The sequence below is a fragment of the Cyphellophora attinorum genome, assembly GCF_001299255.1.
Source record: "Cyphellophora attinorum strain CBS 131958 chromosome Unknown Contig6, whole genome shotgun sequence".
NCBI classification, from domain to species: domain Eukaryota; kingdom Fungi; phylum Ascomycota; class Eurotiomycetes; order Chaetothyriales; family Cyphellophoraceae; genus Cyphellophora; species Cyphellophora attinorum.
The window spans coordinates 294,810-312,151 of NW_017253234.1; the positions used below are offsets into that span (position 1 = coordinate 294,810).

Genomic DNA, 17,342 nt, shown 5'->3' on the forward strand with positions numbered 1-17,342 from the left:
GGAGGGCTCTGAACATGACAGCAATAATCGCAGCAAATGAGGGTTGCATGAGCCGTATACCTAGATCACGCTTTCCCCTTCTTCCTCAGCCTCCGCAATCGCAGCTTCTGCCTCATTTCGATCCTCCTATCATTGACACATACCGTTTTTGGCAGTTTCCTCCTGCATCTGCTGTCGTCGTCGGTGTCTTCCGAGCTTCCTGCTTCAGCGTATCCAGCTCCATCATACAGCCCTTCCGGGAAATGAACCTGCGTCTTCTGCCAAATACTAGCTCTCCTGATCCCACCAGTCGCCGCTGATTCATCACCAGCAAGGTCATTCTCCTCGATCATTCCCACATGTCGAACATGAGGACCCACGATCTCATTCTCGAATCTCAGCCCTTGGGCGATGTCATTTTCCCGGCTCCGGCTGCCGCTCCTGGAAAACCCATCCATCACACCATACCTGACTTTGATGTCCCCCAGATGCTCGCAGATCTCATCTCCTGTCAACAGACAGCCGTGATCACCCAGTCTGCCAAGTATAGGTCGCCACAGTTTCGCCACCGAGATACAGCTTTCGTCTCTTATGATGGCCTTGCCCGCCCAACTGACCACCATTAACATCGCCAATAGATGTAATCCAGGTATCACAGCCAACAAGATAGCCGCCCACTTCCACTCCACATTAACGATTTGACTGGGTACGGGATACCAGCCCTGCGTGAGGATTCGATCACCGTTGTTATCTAGCGCCGCTACCGCTTCAATTGCGAACTCCATGATATGACCTGCCATCTGGCTGACGTTGGTGGGATTGTTCGGCGACCACCAGCTATCGACTGTGTAGCGAACATACTGATATTGGTCGTCTGCAGTGAAGTTGAAGCCAGTCCAGCCAATCGCCCCGGCCATGATGCGGGCTTGATCGTCGGGGAGCTCGTATTCTTTGGCAGCTGTGGCATTTTCAGCCGCTGAAGTGTAGTACTCGAGCCCTTGGACTGGCGTGATAGTGGCATTGCAGTGATAAAATGATGGCTCAGTGATGATGTCATCGCCGCCCGACTGGAGGGCAAAGATCTCGCTGCACCGTGGACCGCAAGTCGAATTCAGCGCGGAAATGTACGTGACGGCACCTGGACCTACCCGAACCGCATCGAGTACTACGTTCTCGTTCGTCCGCAGATCGGTATAAGTGATGCGAGTGTTAGTACCATTGCCGCCGCTGACAATTGGATACTGTGTGCAGTTCCCGTGAACAGCAACATAGCGCTTGCTTAGTACGCTCAGGTTCGGGTTCTCAGTATTGAGATCCATGAAGTAGTAGCGCATTTCGGTCCAGTCTTCGTTGGCGTAGATGTTGGGAGTGTAGGGACTACCCCAAACGTGAAGGCCGTCCTGACCCGGCACAGGGCCATCGGTGAAGTTGTAGTCTTGACCCTGTATGCCGAAACTATTCGCAGCGCCAAGCTGTGCGCTGAATGATGGGTTCTCGGCACCCCAGACGTCGCGAATCGTGTTTAGTTTAGCTATACTGACGAGACCATACCGTAGCTCCGGGTACAGCGATGTGTCGATGTTGTATGTCAAGCCCAGGAGCGCTACTAGGACAGCTAGTGCCAGATTTATGCTCAGCCAGACGATGCAGCCAAGCTGAGTGGTACTGATGCCCCAGCCTGAAGAAGGTCTGGCCGTCCAAAGTAGCTTTAGCACTTTGCGAAGGGACTCGCAGTGCATGAGCAGGTCGGCTTCCCGGATCGGGCGGGCTTTCATGGCGAGGAAACGCCATCGAGCCATGAGTGCATAGTCCTTGAGGCTGCCAGAAAGATTATTGCCCAGCCATAGCGAAGCCAGGACGATCAGGGCGTTGAACATTTTGACTTGCCAGACTTTCATGAGCAGAAGTTGCGAAAAGCCCCATAGACATAGGCCTAGCACTAGGCAGAAGAAGACGGTCACCAGCCATGATAGCCCAGCAGCAATGAAGAGTCGAAGGCGTTGTTTGCCAGGATTAAATTGTCGAACTGTCGTGGTCGAGGGCGATGTCGAAGCGTGTGCTAGATGATGATGGGAGATTGAGTGTCGCCATGGTCGATGTAAATTATTCGTCCCACGTTTCTTTGATTGTTCTGATCGTGAAGTGACGTCGGATAATGGCGACTGAATGCTGTCAGAGACAGGCGACCAAATGGATTTCTCCCCCGTGTTCCCGCCACCTGTATTCACATTCGGTGAGAAGTAGCTCATGGCTATCTATCATTTCTTCATGCTTCACCAGTCCGACTGCATGGAGCCGAGATGAGGCTCTGCTGCATGTTAAGCGAGGTGCCACGAGGTCTGGCGAGGATCTGCCAGATGGTGATTCCCACAATTCATCTCGCCGGCAGGTCAGAGGAGATATCGGACGACTGCCGCGTCTCCTCATGACTTGCATGAAAAAAAGGGCGGACTCAGCCGAATAAGATTCAGCCACCAAGCTCTAGATTTCGCAGACCACGAGCAAAGAGACCTCGTGCCGCGCAAAGGGTGTGTGGGCGATAGCGCTTTCATTGGCCGCAGGCATCGGAATTGACGTTTGAATAGTCTTTCGTCTTCTTGTTGCCCATGTTTTCCGGCCCTCCATTCGGCTTCCCGTTGAGCCTCTCAACATGGACACGTTTGGGGGATTACCAAACATCCGAACTCCCACAAGCCTTATGGTAAATGGACATCTTTAGGATATCCTATGATGCAGCGCGTTGACGAGCGTCGGATCGCTGCGCACCAAGCGACTCGATTTCAAGAATTCCATGGCAAGAACTCCCGCAGCTGAGCTGAAACCGTTTCAAGTGACAAAATACGCGGACCACTTTTCCTGTCAGTTCGTCCGAGCTGCACCCACCGCTTGACAAGCGGATGCTTGAACGGCACATCATTACAAGTGCTGAATAGATGCTGAGTTCCAGAGACACTGATCTCAGTATCGAGTTACTTTTGGTCACTCCTACGTCATAGGCGGCAGCTACCATGACTACGCAGAGCAGAAATAGAAGTTACGCGTCGCCGTACGATCGACGATCTCCATTTTGAGCCAGTCAACAATGCTTTCGTCGTCGCTAGATCGCCTTTGGAAGGAAGAGATGCCCAAATCAAGTCGCCCTGCCCCGCATGCTGGATGGTTGCACAAGAGCGAGCCGCAGCTGATGTCAGAAGATGTGCGCGTCTCTTCCTTCTGCAAGTCGCGCCGATACAGCAACCCTTCAGCGTCATGCGCCATCACAAAGGTCCCCTTCTTCACTGTTTTGAGCTCATAAAACACGGTGATGCCTCCCCGAGAGTACTTTCTCATCACCTCAACGCCAGCAGCCTTCTCAATATTTGGCCGCAACTTCCCTCAAGTTCGCAGGTATGTACTCCTCGTACCAGGGACGCAACCCAATCAACTTCGCGACGCCTTCTCCTAACGCATAAACCGTGTGAGTAACTGTCCATCCGAACCATCCAACACCACCCTTCCCACTCCCAAGCATCACGTTCCAATTATCATGCCGCCTCAAGCTGTACATGACTTGTGGCACAAACTTCCATCCAAAATACTTCTGATCCTCAAGCACGCTGAAAAGATTCCGGAAGAAGACATGCTTCATCCCATCAGCAGGGTCCGTCCATTCCTCCGCCACGACATCCCCGCCGTCTCCTTTGCCAGGGGTTTTTGGGTATCCGTGCAGATCAGCGCGCATGAACTCGTGCACTACTCCCTTATCGATGACCTGTGGGCCGTCGTCTGGGGTGACGACCTTGTCCACGCCGTTCAGCCGGACCAGGAGACGGCCTGAAATGCAAGCAACATACTCTGTATAGCCTTCATGCCAATGCGGTGCGGGTGTCCATGGCGACCCTGCAGGTATTGTGACACGGGTCGCGTACGGGCGGTCTGAGTCAGGGGCGAGGTCAAAGCTGACCACGTTGTTGCCCGGACGTTCAAGGGTCAGTACTGTGCGGGAAGTTGTGTCTGCGCGGCCTGAGCGAGCCATGTCGGATATTGAGGCTGCCACGAGGACGATAGTTGGCAGCGTCGCATGAGAAGGCGCGTTGGATACGAGGACGATTTGTGGCGCTGGCGTGCTTCGTGTACGTTCGTGTTGGGTCTATATAGGGCGGACTCCTTATAAGGCCCGCGCCCATCGGACTTATTATGGCCCTGATCAAGACGGGCAAGAAAGGCGCTTATGCTCGGTGGTATGATATCATCATGCTAACGACAATTTCCATGTGAATTCACAGCTCGGTCGAGCTGAGACATTGAAGCGACGCTGAGGCATCGGATTGCCAAATATACCTATGCTTAGATTGTGAAGAGTTGTTCTCTTGTACATGGCATGAGCTCCATAAGCGGAAGATCATTCATTCGCATTACATAACCATGCCCAGGCGTGCCCTGGAGCGCTAGGGGCCTGGGGCCGGATTCAGAGACTCGCCCGGCAAGATTCCGCTCTTACTAAAGCCGCCTCCATCATTCAATTTGCCCTTGGTCATTGTCGTTTCCTGCCCATACCTATCACCATGATCGTTCTCGTATTCCTGAGTCTGTGTAAATGACCAGGGCGCTATGACGTCGCCATCCGTCACACCGAATCGAAACTCGTCGCACAAGTCATGGTCATCGCTGCGCACATGACAGAAGCTCAACGCAAAATAGCGGACTCTGCCCGTCAGTAAAGCGACCACAACGTGCAGCTTCCGCCAAAGAATAGCTGCCCAACACTCGACCGGACTGCGAGTTGCGCAAACCAATCCAGCAAGGCTGGAAAGCTGACCGGATTCGCAAAGAGGTCAACATGAAGACGATGTCACCAAGCTTGAAGAGCTCGCCGAGTCCGTTTTGAACCACATGTAAGGCTCGATCCATCGAGCTTGAAGGGCTCGCAAAGCTCGGACACAACTCAACGTGACGACCAACCCATCGGAAAGTGACGAATTGCCAAATTCAATGGCCCTCATACCTTGATCATGCGGCCTTGAAAATCCATTTCTTTTCGCATGCCATGCAGTTCGTAGACACCTCACCCTCCTTCTTATTGTTGTATCGGTCGTACAGCGACTGTGCGAGCACGAGCTTGCCTTCGCCACAATGGGGACAGAACTTTGCGATCGCAGCCTCTGTGGTCATTTTATCGGCCTTAGCCTTGTCGAGCAGCTTGGTGGTCTGATTGTAGTAGTAATTCGCGTTGTTGTGACTGGTCTGCAACGTGTTAAACCTGGCTTGAAGATCTTCCAGAGTCGTTCCTTTCTCGACCAAGGCGTCTTCGGCAATCTTCAGCTTCCGCTCCACCTCATTGATGTGCTCTTGTTTGGGTCTGGCGAGGCCCCAAGCCACTGGTTCGTTGGTCTTGATGGCACTGAGCATGTCTTTATCTTTCTCAACTGAGTCGAAGGCTTCCACACACTCGCGTGTAACGAAGAGCCTCAGATGCTGATCATCAGGCGAGGTACAGTCGTACACTCTCGTCACTACTTCCTCGAGACCACCGACTGAGTGCTCATAGGTGTGGAAGATCTCTCGGAAGTCCTCAAATGTCTTCAGCTGCAGCTCCCGAAGACCGAACTTGTCGGCTATCTGGTAGGTCAGTGTACTGATGCGGAGTCTGTCGCGTCGATCATCAGTAGGGCTTTGTTTGGGGGACTCTGCACTGTCGGCAGGATGTTTGTCATTCGATAGTTCGGGACGTGCTCCTGTTTCTGTTGGCTCTCCCGTTGTCGTTAGTTCTCCCGTTCCTGTTGCCTCTTCCGTTTCTGTTGAATCAATCAAGCTTTCGCCGAGAAGCTTCGACACGTCTGCAGATGCTGTGGACGAGTATTCAGCGGTGTAGATGAAGATCAACGCGCGTGCAACAATTTCTGGTTCGTCTTCCGGCAAGTCGACCACTCCGGTCGCGTTCTCCTGGAAACCCTCTTGCGCAGATGTGACGCGGAAGAAGTCTGAGGCGGACCCTAAGATCAGCTTGTGGCCTCTAAACTCGACGCCTTTGCAGGTGATTCGGCTATCGGAATTTGTGCCATCTAGCAGGAGTTTCCGAAATATCGGGGCTGGTATACTAGCCATTCTGACGGGAACCTTGAGGAGGCAAGAGGTGAAAGCTTTCTGTGGTCGGATGGCGAAAGTCGTGGGGCGGACTCTAGCTGTTTGTTCGATATCGGATGATAATTGAGAATTGTCAAAACGGATGAAGAGAGTGCGGCTGATATAAGTGCGAGCAAACATGCCAAGCCGCAAAAAGACAAAGAGATGTATTGCCATTGAAGGCAACTAAGGCAACACGTGGGAAAGTGTCACTTGAGGCCTGCAGAGGTCTGGTCAGTAGGTTCACGTGCACATGACATCGGCTCACCGACGGCCTCAAAGGCTCACGTGACGCCGCGACGCACATCACCTACCTTGAACGAGAGACTGCGTCGACCATCGTAGAAAATGCACAGAAAATATGGGACAGTGCTACCGTATTGAGTACCGTCTCGAGTGTCATGGAGTCCAGCTTGCGAGTCCAGCAGCCTCAGTGATGCATGACGGCGGTGTGATGCCATATCGATTGCAATGCTGAACGCGATTGCCTATACGGCGCCCTTCACGACGGCAAGAAGCACTCCTGACAAGGGCACTGCGACTGCCCTAACGAGACTTGTGATCTCAGAAATCTCGAGAAACCACTTGCCCATATGTTTGTCGAAGGAGTGCAGATTGACCGATCTAGTTCAAGTCATGGCGAAGGCCTCCGGACTGCAAATAGATTTAGTGATCTCTCTGCTGTACCTGTAGCTTGCCTTTTAGCACATCCTTAAGACAGCCGTCGCAAACCTGCTTCCGACGCTTACGCGCCCAATTGCGGGCACTCTTCGGCTTCCTTGCTGCCAGATGGGTGTACTCACTGGCAGACAGATATCGTATGGCTGACAGAGTACCTTCATATGGGTGTGAGTATCCTTGTCATCTGCAAAGTTGCAGACGACAGTGACGACGCAAAAGCAGTATTGCCACAACCTGCCGTTTTGAGTAAACAAGATGTCAGCAAGCCTCCGAAGTCCTTCGGTCGGTCGTGACCGCTTGGGATATGGTCATCTGTACGGACCCGTTGATTGCAGAAGCATCTGTGATCGAAGATGTTCAAGGACCAGATCCTCGACAACCTGCAGGCTTGTCACGACCCTTTGAGGTCTGCGCTGCAGGCGTATTAGTCGAACCATGCTAACGAACGATGAGGGTAGAACTGTTCAGAATTGCGTCAACATGCATGTGGTGCCGTTGAGCATGAACCTTGCGATCGTACGATTGCTCCGCCAAGATACGGACTCGGTCGAGACCAGTGTTCGTTGATAGCTGATCCCAAGTCAGCATGATTCAGGCAAACCCGAGAATCGGTTTTGGCATGATACGGCGCTAGGCAGCGCGCCCACTCCGAGTCGACCACAGATCGCTTCGGCGGCGTCGTCAGAAGGTGATAGGATAGGTATGCGCATTCCATGAAATCTTCCATGCGGTCAGCTAGCACGTATTGGCACAGTTGTGATTTTGGGATAATGGAGGTGGTGCATGATGTGGAGTTGTCGCCTGTTTAGTTGCATAGTCAAGGGTCATGGAGGCAAGGATCGATATCGAAGGCTACTGTAGGTATCAAGCTGACACCAGGCATGATATCGTCTCAGTCCATTTTGTGAACAACCAGACAGTACTACAAATGGAGTCTGTGACCTCTGTTATCCAGCTCTGACGTGTGAGCTTTGTTCGGCCTGTGCCGTCGATCAGCTGTACGGTGTTGCACCGCAGATACGAAGCCTTGAAAGCTACTCAAGTAGGGGCATCTGATGAAGTCGGTTCCCAGGATCTCGCCGAATCTCTTGCCTGCAGGATATCTGATTGAACAAGCTTTCATAACGTCCAGCCGCCTCATGCTTCGATGACCGATTGCAGGCGCCTTTAGTTGGGCTACTGTTGCAGACAACAGCTGTGGGACAGTTGCCGAACCATTGTTATTGGCAATTTTCGGGAATTAGGCCTTCCGGGGTAAGGTGTGCGAACGACTCCCAGCGGGCCTGGGCGAGCCTTTCCATGACTCGCCTAGGAGAGGACCTTATGTCACATCGTCTTCTGCATCCCGAACTCTCTCGTGTCTCGTGGAAGAAGGCGAAACCTAGGTACATTTGTGTTTCGATAATAATGATTTCCGAAGGTTCATGGAAATCCGTGTTTAGGCTTTAGGGGAGCGCGGCGAATCCCACGTCTCGATTGCCACCGCCACAGTTCAGCAAGATCGACGTTTCGTGAGGTGAGAACTGCTTCGTACGAAGTACATTCGCGCTGAAATGTGTGACGTTCTACATGCTAGGCGAAGCAATCACAGCGTTGCGGAGACACTCCGGGTTAGGGGCCGAATGATGGAATGACCTTTCCAAGAGGTACCCAATTCAGCCGTATTTACTACTGCAAGAGACGAGCGACATAACGATCCAGTCTAGCTCTTACGCAGCACCACTGGGACGAGACACCGATGTTTGTTTCGAGTCCACCTTCATTCGTGCCTGCCGCTTTGGCTCATCCTCCAGTCGGCCTTGCAGGAACGATGCAACTGCGGTGTCCTGAAATAAGAAGTCTGGAAGCATGATAGAAGCATCTTTCCTGCCGACAAACCGAGGTAGTGGGCATGGTCGCCGCTGCCAAGCTTCGAGGAAGTCTTTCTGTAGATTTCCTGGGCGAATCAAGCAGTGCTTGTAGGCCTAAGTCGCGAAGCTAAGATTGACTTAGCAGCATGAATGCACGGTTTCACCTGCGATGCACCCCATCACCGCTCGGACTCCGGGATTGATTCGCTCTTGGCGCCAGAGGATCAACTTCAAAGGGCGATTCCGGTATTGGCACTTGTGCGCTTCTGGATGAGATCCCCGTGCTGGCACTTGTGCGCTTCTGGATGAGATCCCCGTGCTGGCAAGCTGCCTCCATGCCGCCAGCCGTGCCCTTGAGCGTTAGCATCCTGACCACCGATGGCTGCCGCTCTCTCACCTTCCTCTTTCATACCAGTGACCTCGTACCGATCAGCGCTAAGCTCTCTCATATGCGTCCAGAACAAAAAGCTTTGCTTTAAGAAGAGGGGCAAAGAGATATCGCTAAAGCTTCAATTCTTCAAGAGGAGCGGCTCAGGAGCCACGCAGATATCGCTAAAGCTTCATTCGACCAAAGACGACCTGAGGAGATCGGCCAAAGCGTGGCGCATCATTTCCCCTGGTGTTGGTCATACTCCCTCCGTGCCTTCTCATTCGCCATCCTTCAGATATCCGTGCCCTGGACGTTATCAACAGGTCTCCCAATATCGCTGGGGCTCCGTTCGTGCTTTGCATGGTTTCCTACCGGGTACCAATGGGTAGCTCAACTCGCCACTATCCGGTCGCGTGTCTCTTGGTTCCCAGGTTACATCGTCGGGGCTTCCCATGGAGTTAGTTGCGGTTGTCATGTGTGTTAGTTCGAGGATGTTACGTCGCGGGTCGCGACAAGACAAGGCATGATCAGACCATGCTCCCTGCTGGACGACCTGGACGATTCGCTTATAGATAGGTCCCCATGACCCTCTGTGTGACCCTTCTTTCTTTGAAGCTCATCTTCCTGTGAACCCTTCGTCGAAACATTGGAACTTCGCAGCCATGGGTACCATGAGTGGTGTCACGCCTATTGCGCACCCGGCGCCGGAGCTGGACATCATCACAAAGCAGCAGATGCGCAACCCATCTATCTCCAGCATCGAGAAGCCCCAAGTCCAAGAGCGAGTATGGGGCTTCGATGCCCGTACCGACAGCACAGTGTCGTATGTCGAACCAGAAATGGCCAAGTCAATCCACTGACCGTGTGCAGGTACGAGGAGTACACTTACTGGGCCAAGATCGAGCGTGAAATGGAGATCGAAGAGAACAAGGTCTTCCAGGCTCAGCACCCGTCCCCTCTTTGGGATCAGATCAAGAGCACCTTCTCCAAGAACGGTCGAGAGAGGATGAAGGCAGAAAAGGCAGAACGACTCCAGACCCTGGAGCATCTCCACGAGAAGCAGCCCGGCGGTGTCGTTACCGAGTCCAGTGGCAATGCGCCTGTCGATTCTGGTCTGAAGGTCTCTGATGCAGAGTGGCGTACTGCTGCACGCGCTCTCCGCACTGCTAGCTGGGGACAGATGTTCTTCCTGATCACCACCGATATTCTCGGCTGGTCTGGTGCTCCGTAAGTATTGCCTGAATCCCCATAACACCCGGATCGAAGACTGATACATCTGCTATAGGTTCGTCTTTGCTAGCGTCGGCTACGGCACTGGTGTCGCGCTGTACCTGATTTTCGGTATCTTCGCTGCTTGGGGTGGATGGGTCATCTGGAAGACCTACCTCGATCTGGATTCTTCTCGGTACCCCATGCAGAGTTTTGGCGATCCGTTCCTGCGCTTGTTCGGCAAGAGGGCTCGTCATTTCATCAACATTGCACAATCTCTCCAGCAATTCTGTACCGTGGCCATCTTGATCTTCAGCAAGTCTCTCAACATTGAACAAATCGCCAAGGGCAAGGTCTGCTTCGTCGGGATGATGCTTGTCATCATGGCTGTCGGCATGCTTGGTGGACTTGTTCGAAGTCTGAAAAAGATCGGCTGGATCGCGAACGCTGCTGTCTGGATGAACATCGTCAACTTCATCATCTGCATGGTCGCCGCGTCTCACTTTGCACCATACTACCCAGCGATCACCAAGTCCACCCTCATCAAGGAGATTGGCCCCATCAAGACTTTCGCTGGCATCCCTCCCGATATCTACCAGCAGCAGGCTCCTGGCTTCGCTGCGACCTTCAACGCCGTCAACACCATGGTGTACGCATATGCCGGCGCCTTGCTGTTCGTCGCCTTCCTCGCCGAGATGCGCCACCCTCTGGACTTCTGGAAGGGCATGTTGCTCGCCCAGGCCTTCATCTGCATCGTCTACATGTTCTTCGGCGTGTACATGTATGCTTTCTACGGCCAGTACTCCGCCGGCAACATTGTCAACGTCGTCCAGCCGTACGGTCTGCAGCAGACCGCAGGCAACGTACTGCGTCTCCTCTCCGGTTGGATCGCCATCATCATGTACTTCAACATCGGCATGAAGACCGTCTACCTCGAGGTCTTCCAAGCGATCTTCAACTTCCCCTCCATCACCACGAAGAAGGGTCAATGGCTGTGGTTCGGCCTCGGTCCATTGTACTGGATCCTCGCTTTCGTCGTTGCCGGCGCTGTGCCCAACCTCAACGGTATCGTCAGCTTGGTCGGTGCCGTCTTCATGATGAACTTCACCTACACCTTCCCCGGCATGATGTACCTCAGCACCATCGTCCACAAGGCCGCCGAGCTCCCTGGTGAGGGCTTCAACCCGGCGACTCGAGAAACTATCCGCCACGACAGTGGCTTGAAGCGCTGGATGCGTGGATATACCAAGACTTGGTTCAGGAGCACCATCGCCTTCATCTACATCCTATTGGGTCTTGCCTGCTGCGGTATGGGTACTTGGGCCGCTATCGAGGGTCTGATCGCTGTGTTCGGTCCCGGTGGCACTGTCGCTGTTAGCTTCGGCTGCCCTGTGCCTGTGTAAGCGTGTCACTTCGCCTGCGCATCAACATCATGAGTGCACAGCAGACCAACAGAGTCTAATAGCACTGGACAAACAAAGTAGATTTCCAGACATAGTTATCCGCGCTGAATATCTAAAAGAGTCATATCAAGTATATGACTCAAAAACAAATGGAAGCTTTCTCCTTCACGCCATCTGCTCTGAGCTCATCAAGCATCCCGCTATATGCTATATGTACCTTGACAGTAGACCTGAAGTCAACATTGACATCTGACAGTGGACCATGATGCGTGATCCTGCTTATTGATGTTCCGCCGCCGCACGTGGCGATCCAAACGAACGATCCCGCAATGTCTCGCAACAGCGATGGTGGGTACAAAATTCATGGAATCACTATGTAAACAGGGTTTTGCAGGATTGTTACTAGGCCGCCCAGTGGCACCCACCCGTCTTGCGACAACTTACAACTGCCGCAAAGGGATATGCCGTTCGTTAGGGACAGGGTAGCTGTGGCTGGATAGGGCTGGTGCACCACGATGGATTCGATCATTGACCACTTTGGGTGCTATCGTAGATCTCATTTGACCTTGACTCTACTCATCCAGACCCAGAAATCGGATACTTCCTATCGACTCATTCACAGGCCTGCCTCTTCCGCAACGTCAGCAAACATTCCATACTGCCGCCCTGAACCATCAAAATGCTCTTGACTAAGTGCGTGATCTACTAGCACGTCGCAATGACTTTACTCTGCCCACCATCGCCATCCTCGACGGCATCTTCCACCGTCGCTTTCGTTGATCTGGTTCCCTCGATAGCCGAGGTCTCGAAGCTTGAGCTTGACTGTATGCTGGAAACATTGTCCTGTGTGTGCATCCGAGAAGGCGCCGAGAAGTAGACTGTCTCGTCATCGGACGCAGAAGCATCAGCCGACGCGTCGTTCGGGCTAGAGATGTTTGTGGCATTTCTCACGGGCCCGTCGGAGTTCGAGACTATCGCTACTTGGTCGCGCATCGATGTAGCAGCCAGGTTCCCCTTCGAACGACATGTACAGTCTATTGTGCTGTCTGATGAAGTGGCCAACACGGGCGCGGTAGGTCGTGCCACGGTAGGTACAGGTCCAGGACCCACTTTCGGAGGCGTGCTCTGAGGAGTTGGTGGGACCTTGACCCTCACTATGAATTCTTTGCCCTTGTAGCAAGCCGTCTGAACGGCAGCCCCGGCTAATGGAGACGTGAGCGCAGCATCTGCTTTCGGACCGAAGAAAAAGGTCGGTTGCTGAGTCTTTGACGGAGAATTGGATGCTGCGTCTGCTTTGTTGCCGAAGAGGAAGAATGGTTGCTGAGTTTGTGATGAAGTGAGTGCGGCGTCTGCTTTCTCGCTGAAAGAGAACGTTGGTACCGGAGTCTGGGACGGTGGAGTGGGCGCAGCGTCTGCTTGATTGCCGAAGACGAAGGCGGGCAGCGAAGTCTGTGAGGGAGGAGCGGGTGCAGTGTCTGCTTTTTTACCGAAAGAGAACATCGGTAGTGGAGTGTATGGAGGCGGGCAAGATGCAATCTTGTCATCAGCAACTTCGTGGTCCACCGCCGGTGAATCGGGCTTTGCTCGCCGGTTAGGAACTGTAGCAGAGTCAAAGATGGAAGGTTGGCTGTCGAAGATGCTCGATGTCTTTGAGCTCGCGTCGCCGAAAGTGAATTTGGTATGCTTGGTTGAAGTTGACGGATTGGGTGATGGAATTGACGTTGTAGCAGCAGTGCCAAACGCAGCACTACTTGCGGGCGTTGAGAAGACTGTAGCAGTACTAAAGAGAGGCGGTTGGCTGTCGAAGATACTCGGTGCCTTGGAGGCTGTGGTGCCAGAAGTGAACTTGGAATTCTTGCCTGGAGTTGACGTGCGTGGGGAGGAATTTGCGACTGCAGCAGCACTTCCGAAAAGAGGATTACCTGAGGCAGCAGGGAGGTAACCGGTCTTGTGATCTCAGACTGCTTGCAAACGTTGCACTGAGCGCTGGCGCTTCCCTCGTCGAATCGCTTCATCCAGCACAACTTGTCGATGGTCAGACTTGTAGAGCAGCTAGAGCACTTAATGATGGATTGCGTGCCATTATACGACGCCAGAAGTGGTGGGACTATTAACCAGAGGCAAGCCTCATGCTTGAGCAGAAGTGTTTTCAGTGGTGCGACTGCCTCACAAAGAAGATACTTGAGAAGGCAAGCTCTCATGATGGCTTGGCGAAGTGTGTCTCCGGACGTCGTCTTGCTGAGCAACAGCGAGAACGGCTTGACCAAATGAGTCGCACTGTCCTGCGAGCTCAGCATTTGCGAGACAGCCAGCTCTACCCGTGTCTGACTGATTTGTACAAGGCTTCGCATACAGAGACGAACAGCACACAAATACACTTTGACATCACACTCTGGTTGCTGCCCAGAGATATTTGATGACACCGGGGCAAATGTCGTAGGAGTCGCAAAATTGGTCTTTGGTGCATGAAGCGTCTCAATCTTGGCTGTATCGGTTTTTGCTTCACTATGCATGGACGGCCCGGACCTCGGATAGTCACCCGTGTAAATATATTCTAGAACCCTCGAAAGCGTATCAGTGTCAAAGTCCGGCAGTTCGATAACCGCAGAAGAGTGGAGTGGGTTGATCTGAGCACGCTGATCAACGGACAGTCATGTCAAAGGAAGGGGCAAAGCTACCCGTAGAGCTTCGTCAGAGAGCTCTCTGACAGTCTTGGACGCGACGTTGACGTATATTCGGTGTGCCTTGATTTCATAGCCATTAGAAGTTCTCAGCACCAGGTCGCTGTAGAGTGCTTTCTCAAGGACGCCGCGACCAGGGTAGATCGAGAACAGTGATGATGCCATGACCACAGCCGAGAGCGATGCTGAAAGGAAAGGCAGATTTCGGACCAGCTCTTGCGCAACAGGCGTATAAGAGATAGCAAACTCACTGTGGGCTCAGGAAGCGACTGGTGTGAGGAGTGCGTCTTTCGTGGCCGAGATCCATTCACTGATTATAGAAAACTGAATGCCAAGACTTCGTGAGTCTGCGACCAGAGGTTCGGCGGTAAGCGTTTCTTGACATTATGCGAAGTTTCACATGGACGAACTACGGTCTTGGTGACCGCATATGACCTTGCCAGACTCTCTCAGCATGTCCCATACCCTGGTCAACCCTTCTCCGGGCCTTATCTGTTGTCCAGCCCTCTCTGACTTTCAAAGCCCCGAACTGGTGGTCCCCCTCACCCGTCGTTCGGCCCTTTCGTCGTCAAGGGAGGTGTTGCTGACTCTTGCGCTGCAGAGTACAGCATGAGAAAATCAAACGGATTCTCGAAACACCTTGACTCAGAAGGGTACACGTTCCCATTGCTGTCCTTCAACTGCTGGCTGAAGTCATCCTCTTGAGTAGTCTGCCACCGTAGCTCCTCAAATGACCAGTGCTTGTAGTATTCCATTGAAGTAATGCTCTGGTAACAGCGGTGAATGCTTTCTTCCACAATCACAGGAACGAACTCGACCGCATCTGTGCATGGCGTCAGACCTTGCATCAGACTTGAACTTCTCCAGCCGGAAACAGAGCCAAAGCTTGGACTTGGGCTCCCAGAAAGACCGGCACTGCTCTGCGAGGTCGTCATCGCACCATTATTGCCAGGGAAACTTCCGGTCTGAGAAATAACGACGGGACTACCATCGCTCTGCAATGGGGTTGTGATGTTGTTGTTGTTGCTGAAGGGACCTCCAGCCGGTTGGTGTGGTAACAGACCACCGCTGTGCTGTGACGGGGTAGTCGCATTGTTGCCACTAGCGAGAATACCTGCCTGATGGTCTACGAAGAAGCCACCACCATTCTGCGACGGAATCGTCGCACCGTTGCTACCATAGAAGGCTCCAACCTGTGGGACCATAAAGGGACCGCCGCTGTTCTGCACCGGAGCCACCGTGCTGGTGCTAGCAGACATGCCTCCGGAGTTCGACTCCATTCCAGGCGCAAGGTGAATTCGCTGTTGATCGAGAGCTGTCTTGAGATCAGATCGAATTTGAGCTTCTTTTTGCCCATCAAAGTTGGGTTTAGCATTCTTCACTTCTGCCCAAACTGCCTTGATGGCGAGTTCTGGTACATCAGTAGCAGCAATCTCGACCACCTTGAGCATTGCCAACGCTGCGTTAGCGCGGTTGGTGGACATATTTACTTTCAGCGCGTTCTTCTTTTCCGTCATTTGCTCAGCCTTCTGAATCTGATCCGTATGATGTTGCTGATGCTGCTGTCGCTCAAGCGTCGCCTTCTCGGGTGCGAAGTCGGGTTGTTGCTTATTGAGAGCCGGTTCCACCTCAGATCGAATGTTAGCCAGATGTAGATTGACTTCATGATGCTGCTGCTGCATTGAATCTCGCTCAGTCGTAGCCGTGTCAAGCTCGGTCTGCTTCTCCCTGAGCTTTCCATTGAGTTCTCGCATCTTGGCCTTGAACTGCTCACCAAGTGCATTGCGCTGCACGGTCTTCGCCTCCTTGATTTGGTCTGGTATCGTGTCGATCTGGGTTTGCAAGTTGTCACGGGCAGTGAAAGCCTCATCCCGCTCCTTTTCGACCTTTGTGAGCTGTTCTTTCAGCGCTGCCAGCTCTGGTGATTCCATCTGTGAGGCATCGAACAGACGTCTCAATGGCGACACCAGATCTTCAACCAAGACATGTCCTGATACCATTTGATCAAATGCTGCAAGAATCTTGCCACGGGCGCACTCCATCGCAGCGCGAATCTTCAGCTGCTTGGCACACATGTAGACCTTGATGTGGAAATCGAGTACATTGCTGGGGAACGCATCCGATCGCTTCCGCTTGAGGGTGTTCTCGTCCAGTTCTAGGGTGACTGACTCTCTTGTTACGGTATGCCCAGCAATGTCAATACCAGAGTGACCCGCGGAACGGTTCTGGTTTCCTTTGTTTGATGTTGAGGCCGCCTGAGGAGTAGATGCACGCCCGCAAGAGCTGATGTACTTTTCTGCGGATGCGACAGTCGACTGTATGGCATCATCACTCTCATCCTTTATCTTAGCTAACTTGGGTGGGCGAGCTGTACTCAAGTACTCGTTGCTGTAGAGGTAGTCGATGACGGAAGTAAGGGCGACAGACTCGAAATCCAGATCCGACAAGTCGACAATGATAGGCGGATTGGGGTTCTACAAAGTATTGTCAGGGCATCAATTCCTGATCTGACGACAGAGTACTCACAACGAGCTTCTGCGCATTAGATCGCTCCTTGATGACTGCTGATTGCGTGTTCACTTGGTAGCGATGGACCTCAATCTCGACAGGGCCATGCTTGGGATCTGATCGCTGTACTCTCGAGTGATGCGATCATTTCCATTGCTGTCGACCATCGAGTCACTGTGCGGCGCCATGTTGATGAGTTAAGGACTCGAATTGTGATGAGTGCGAGTTGTTGAGCAGCAGGAACCGAGCAATCTCGGCACGAAATCAAGTCTGGTTGTGCGGTCAAACAAGTGAACAAAGAAATGCCAAGTCTTCGCAGACGGCTCAGTTGAAATTGAAATTGATGAGCTCTGAGTGCAGGTAACCACTCCCTAGCTAATCGACCCTGGAGGCCGCCCAGGCTGCAGTTCCCTACGATATCTTCCTGTGCTTTCCAAACCAAGCGAAGCGTGTAAGGAGTCCTTTCCACGAGTCGCTCTTGCGCTTTGCAAGGTAGTCTGACCTCATCCGATGCAACCGCGTCTCTGGAAGAGGTCCAGGAAGGCGCTGCTGCACCGTC

At 52.9% G+C, this 17,342-nt stretch overlaps 6 protein-coding genes across 6 annotated transcripts; 1 reads left to right on the forward strand and 5 right to left on the reverse strand.

Annotated features, from left to right (window-relative positions):
• Nucleotides 1-65: 65 nt before the first annotated feature.
• Nucleotides 66-2,228, reverse strand: AB675_1831 (uncharacterized protein; the record flags this gene model as incomplete). Its single annotated transcript, XM_018141752.1, has 1 exon — nt 66-2,228. One exon carries the CDS (start codon nt 2,226-2,228, stop codon nt 66-68), a length of 2,163 nt encoding a protein of 720 aa, XP_018002795.1.
• A 1,103-nt stretch (nt 2,229-3,331) lies between these two features.
• AB675_1832 (uncharacterized protein) lies at nt 3,332-3,994 on the reverse strand (the record flags this gene model as incomplete). The annotated part of the gene is made up of 1 exon (XM_018141753.1): nt 3,332-3,994. One exon carries the CDS (start codon nt 3,992-3,994, stop codon nt 3,332-3,334), a length of 663 nt encoding a protein of 220 aa, XP_018002990.1.
• A 974-nt stretch (nt 3,995-4,968) lies between these two features.
• Nucleotides 4,969-6,063, reverse strand: AB675_1833 (uncharacterized protein; the record flags this gene model as incomplete). Its single annotated transcript, XM_018141754.1, has 1 exon — nt 4,969-6,063. One exon carries the CDS (start codon nt 6,061-6,063, stop codon nt 4,969-4,971), a length of 1,095 nt encoding a protein of 364 aa, XP_018002660.1.
• Nucleotides 6,064-9,644: 3,581 nt separating this feature from the next.
• AB675_1834 (uncharacterized protein) lies at nt 9,645-11,594 on the forward strand (the record flags this gene model as incomplete). Its single annotated transcript, XM_018141755.1, has 3 exons — nt 9,645-9,805; nt 9,853-10,209; nt 10,268-11,594. 3 exons carry the CDS (start codon nt 9,645-9,647, stop codon nt 11,592-11,594), a joined length of 1,845 nt encoding a protein of 614 aa, XP_018002854.1.
• Nucleotides 11,595-12,299: 705 nt separating this feature from the next.
• AB675_1835 (uncharacterized protein) lies at nt 12,300-14,440 on the reverse strand (the record flags this gene model as incomplete). Its single annotated transcript, XM_018141756.1, has 2 exons — nt 12,300-13,541; nt 14,273-14,440. 2 exons carry the CDS (start codon nt 14,438-14,440, stop codon nt 12,300-12,302), a joined length of 1,410 nt encoding a protein of 469 aa, XP_018003053.1.
• A 377-nt stretch (nt 14,441-14,817) lies between these two features.
• AB675_1836 (uncharacterized protein) lies at nt 14,818-16,971 on the reverse strand (the record flags this gene model as incomplete). The annotated part of the gene is made up of 3 exons (XM_018141757.1): nt 14,818-16,749; nt 16,802-16,906; nt 16,948-16,971. 3 exons carry the CDS (start codon nt 16,969-16,971, stop codon nt 14,818-14,820), a joined length of 2,061 nt encoding a protein of 686 aa, XP_018002859.1.
• Nucleotides 16,972-17,342: the final 371 nt, after the last annotated feature.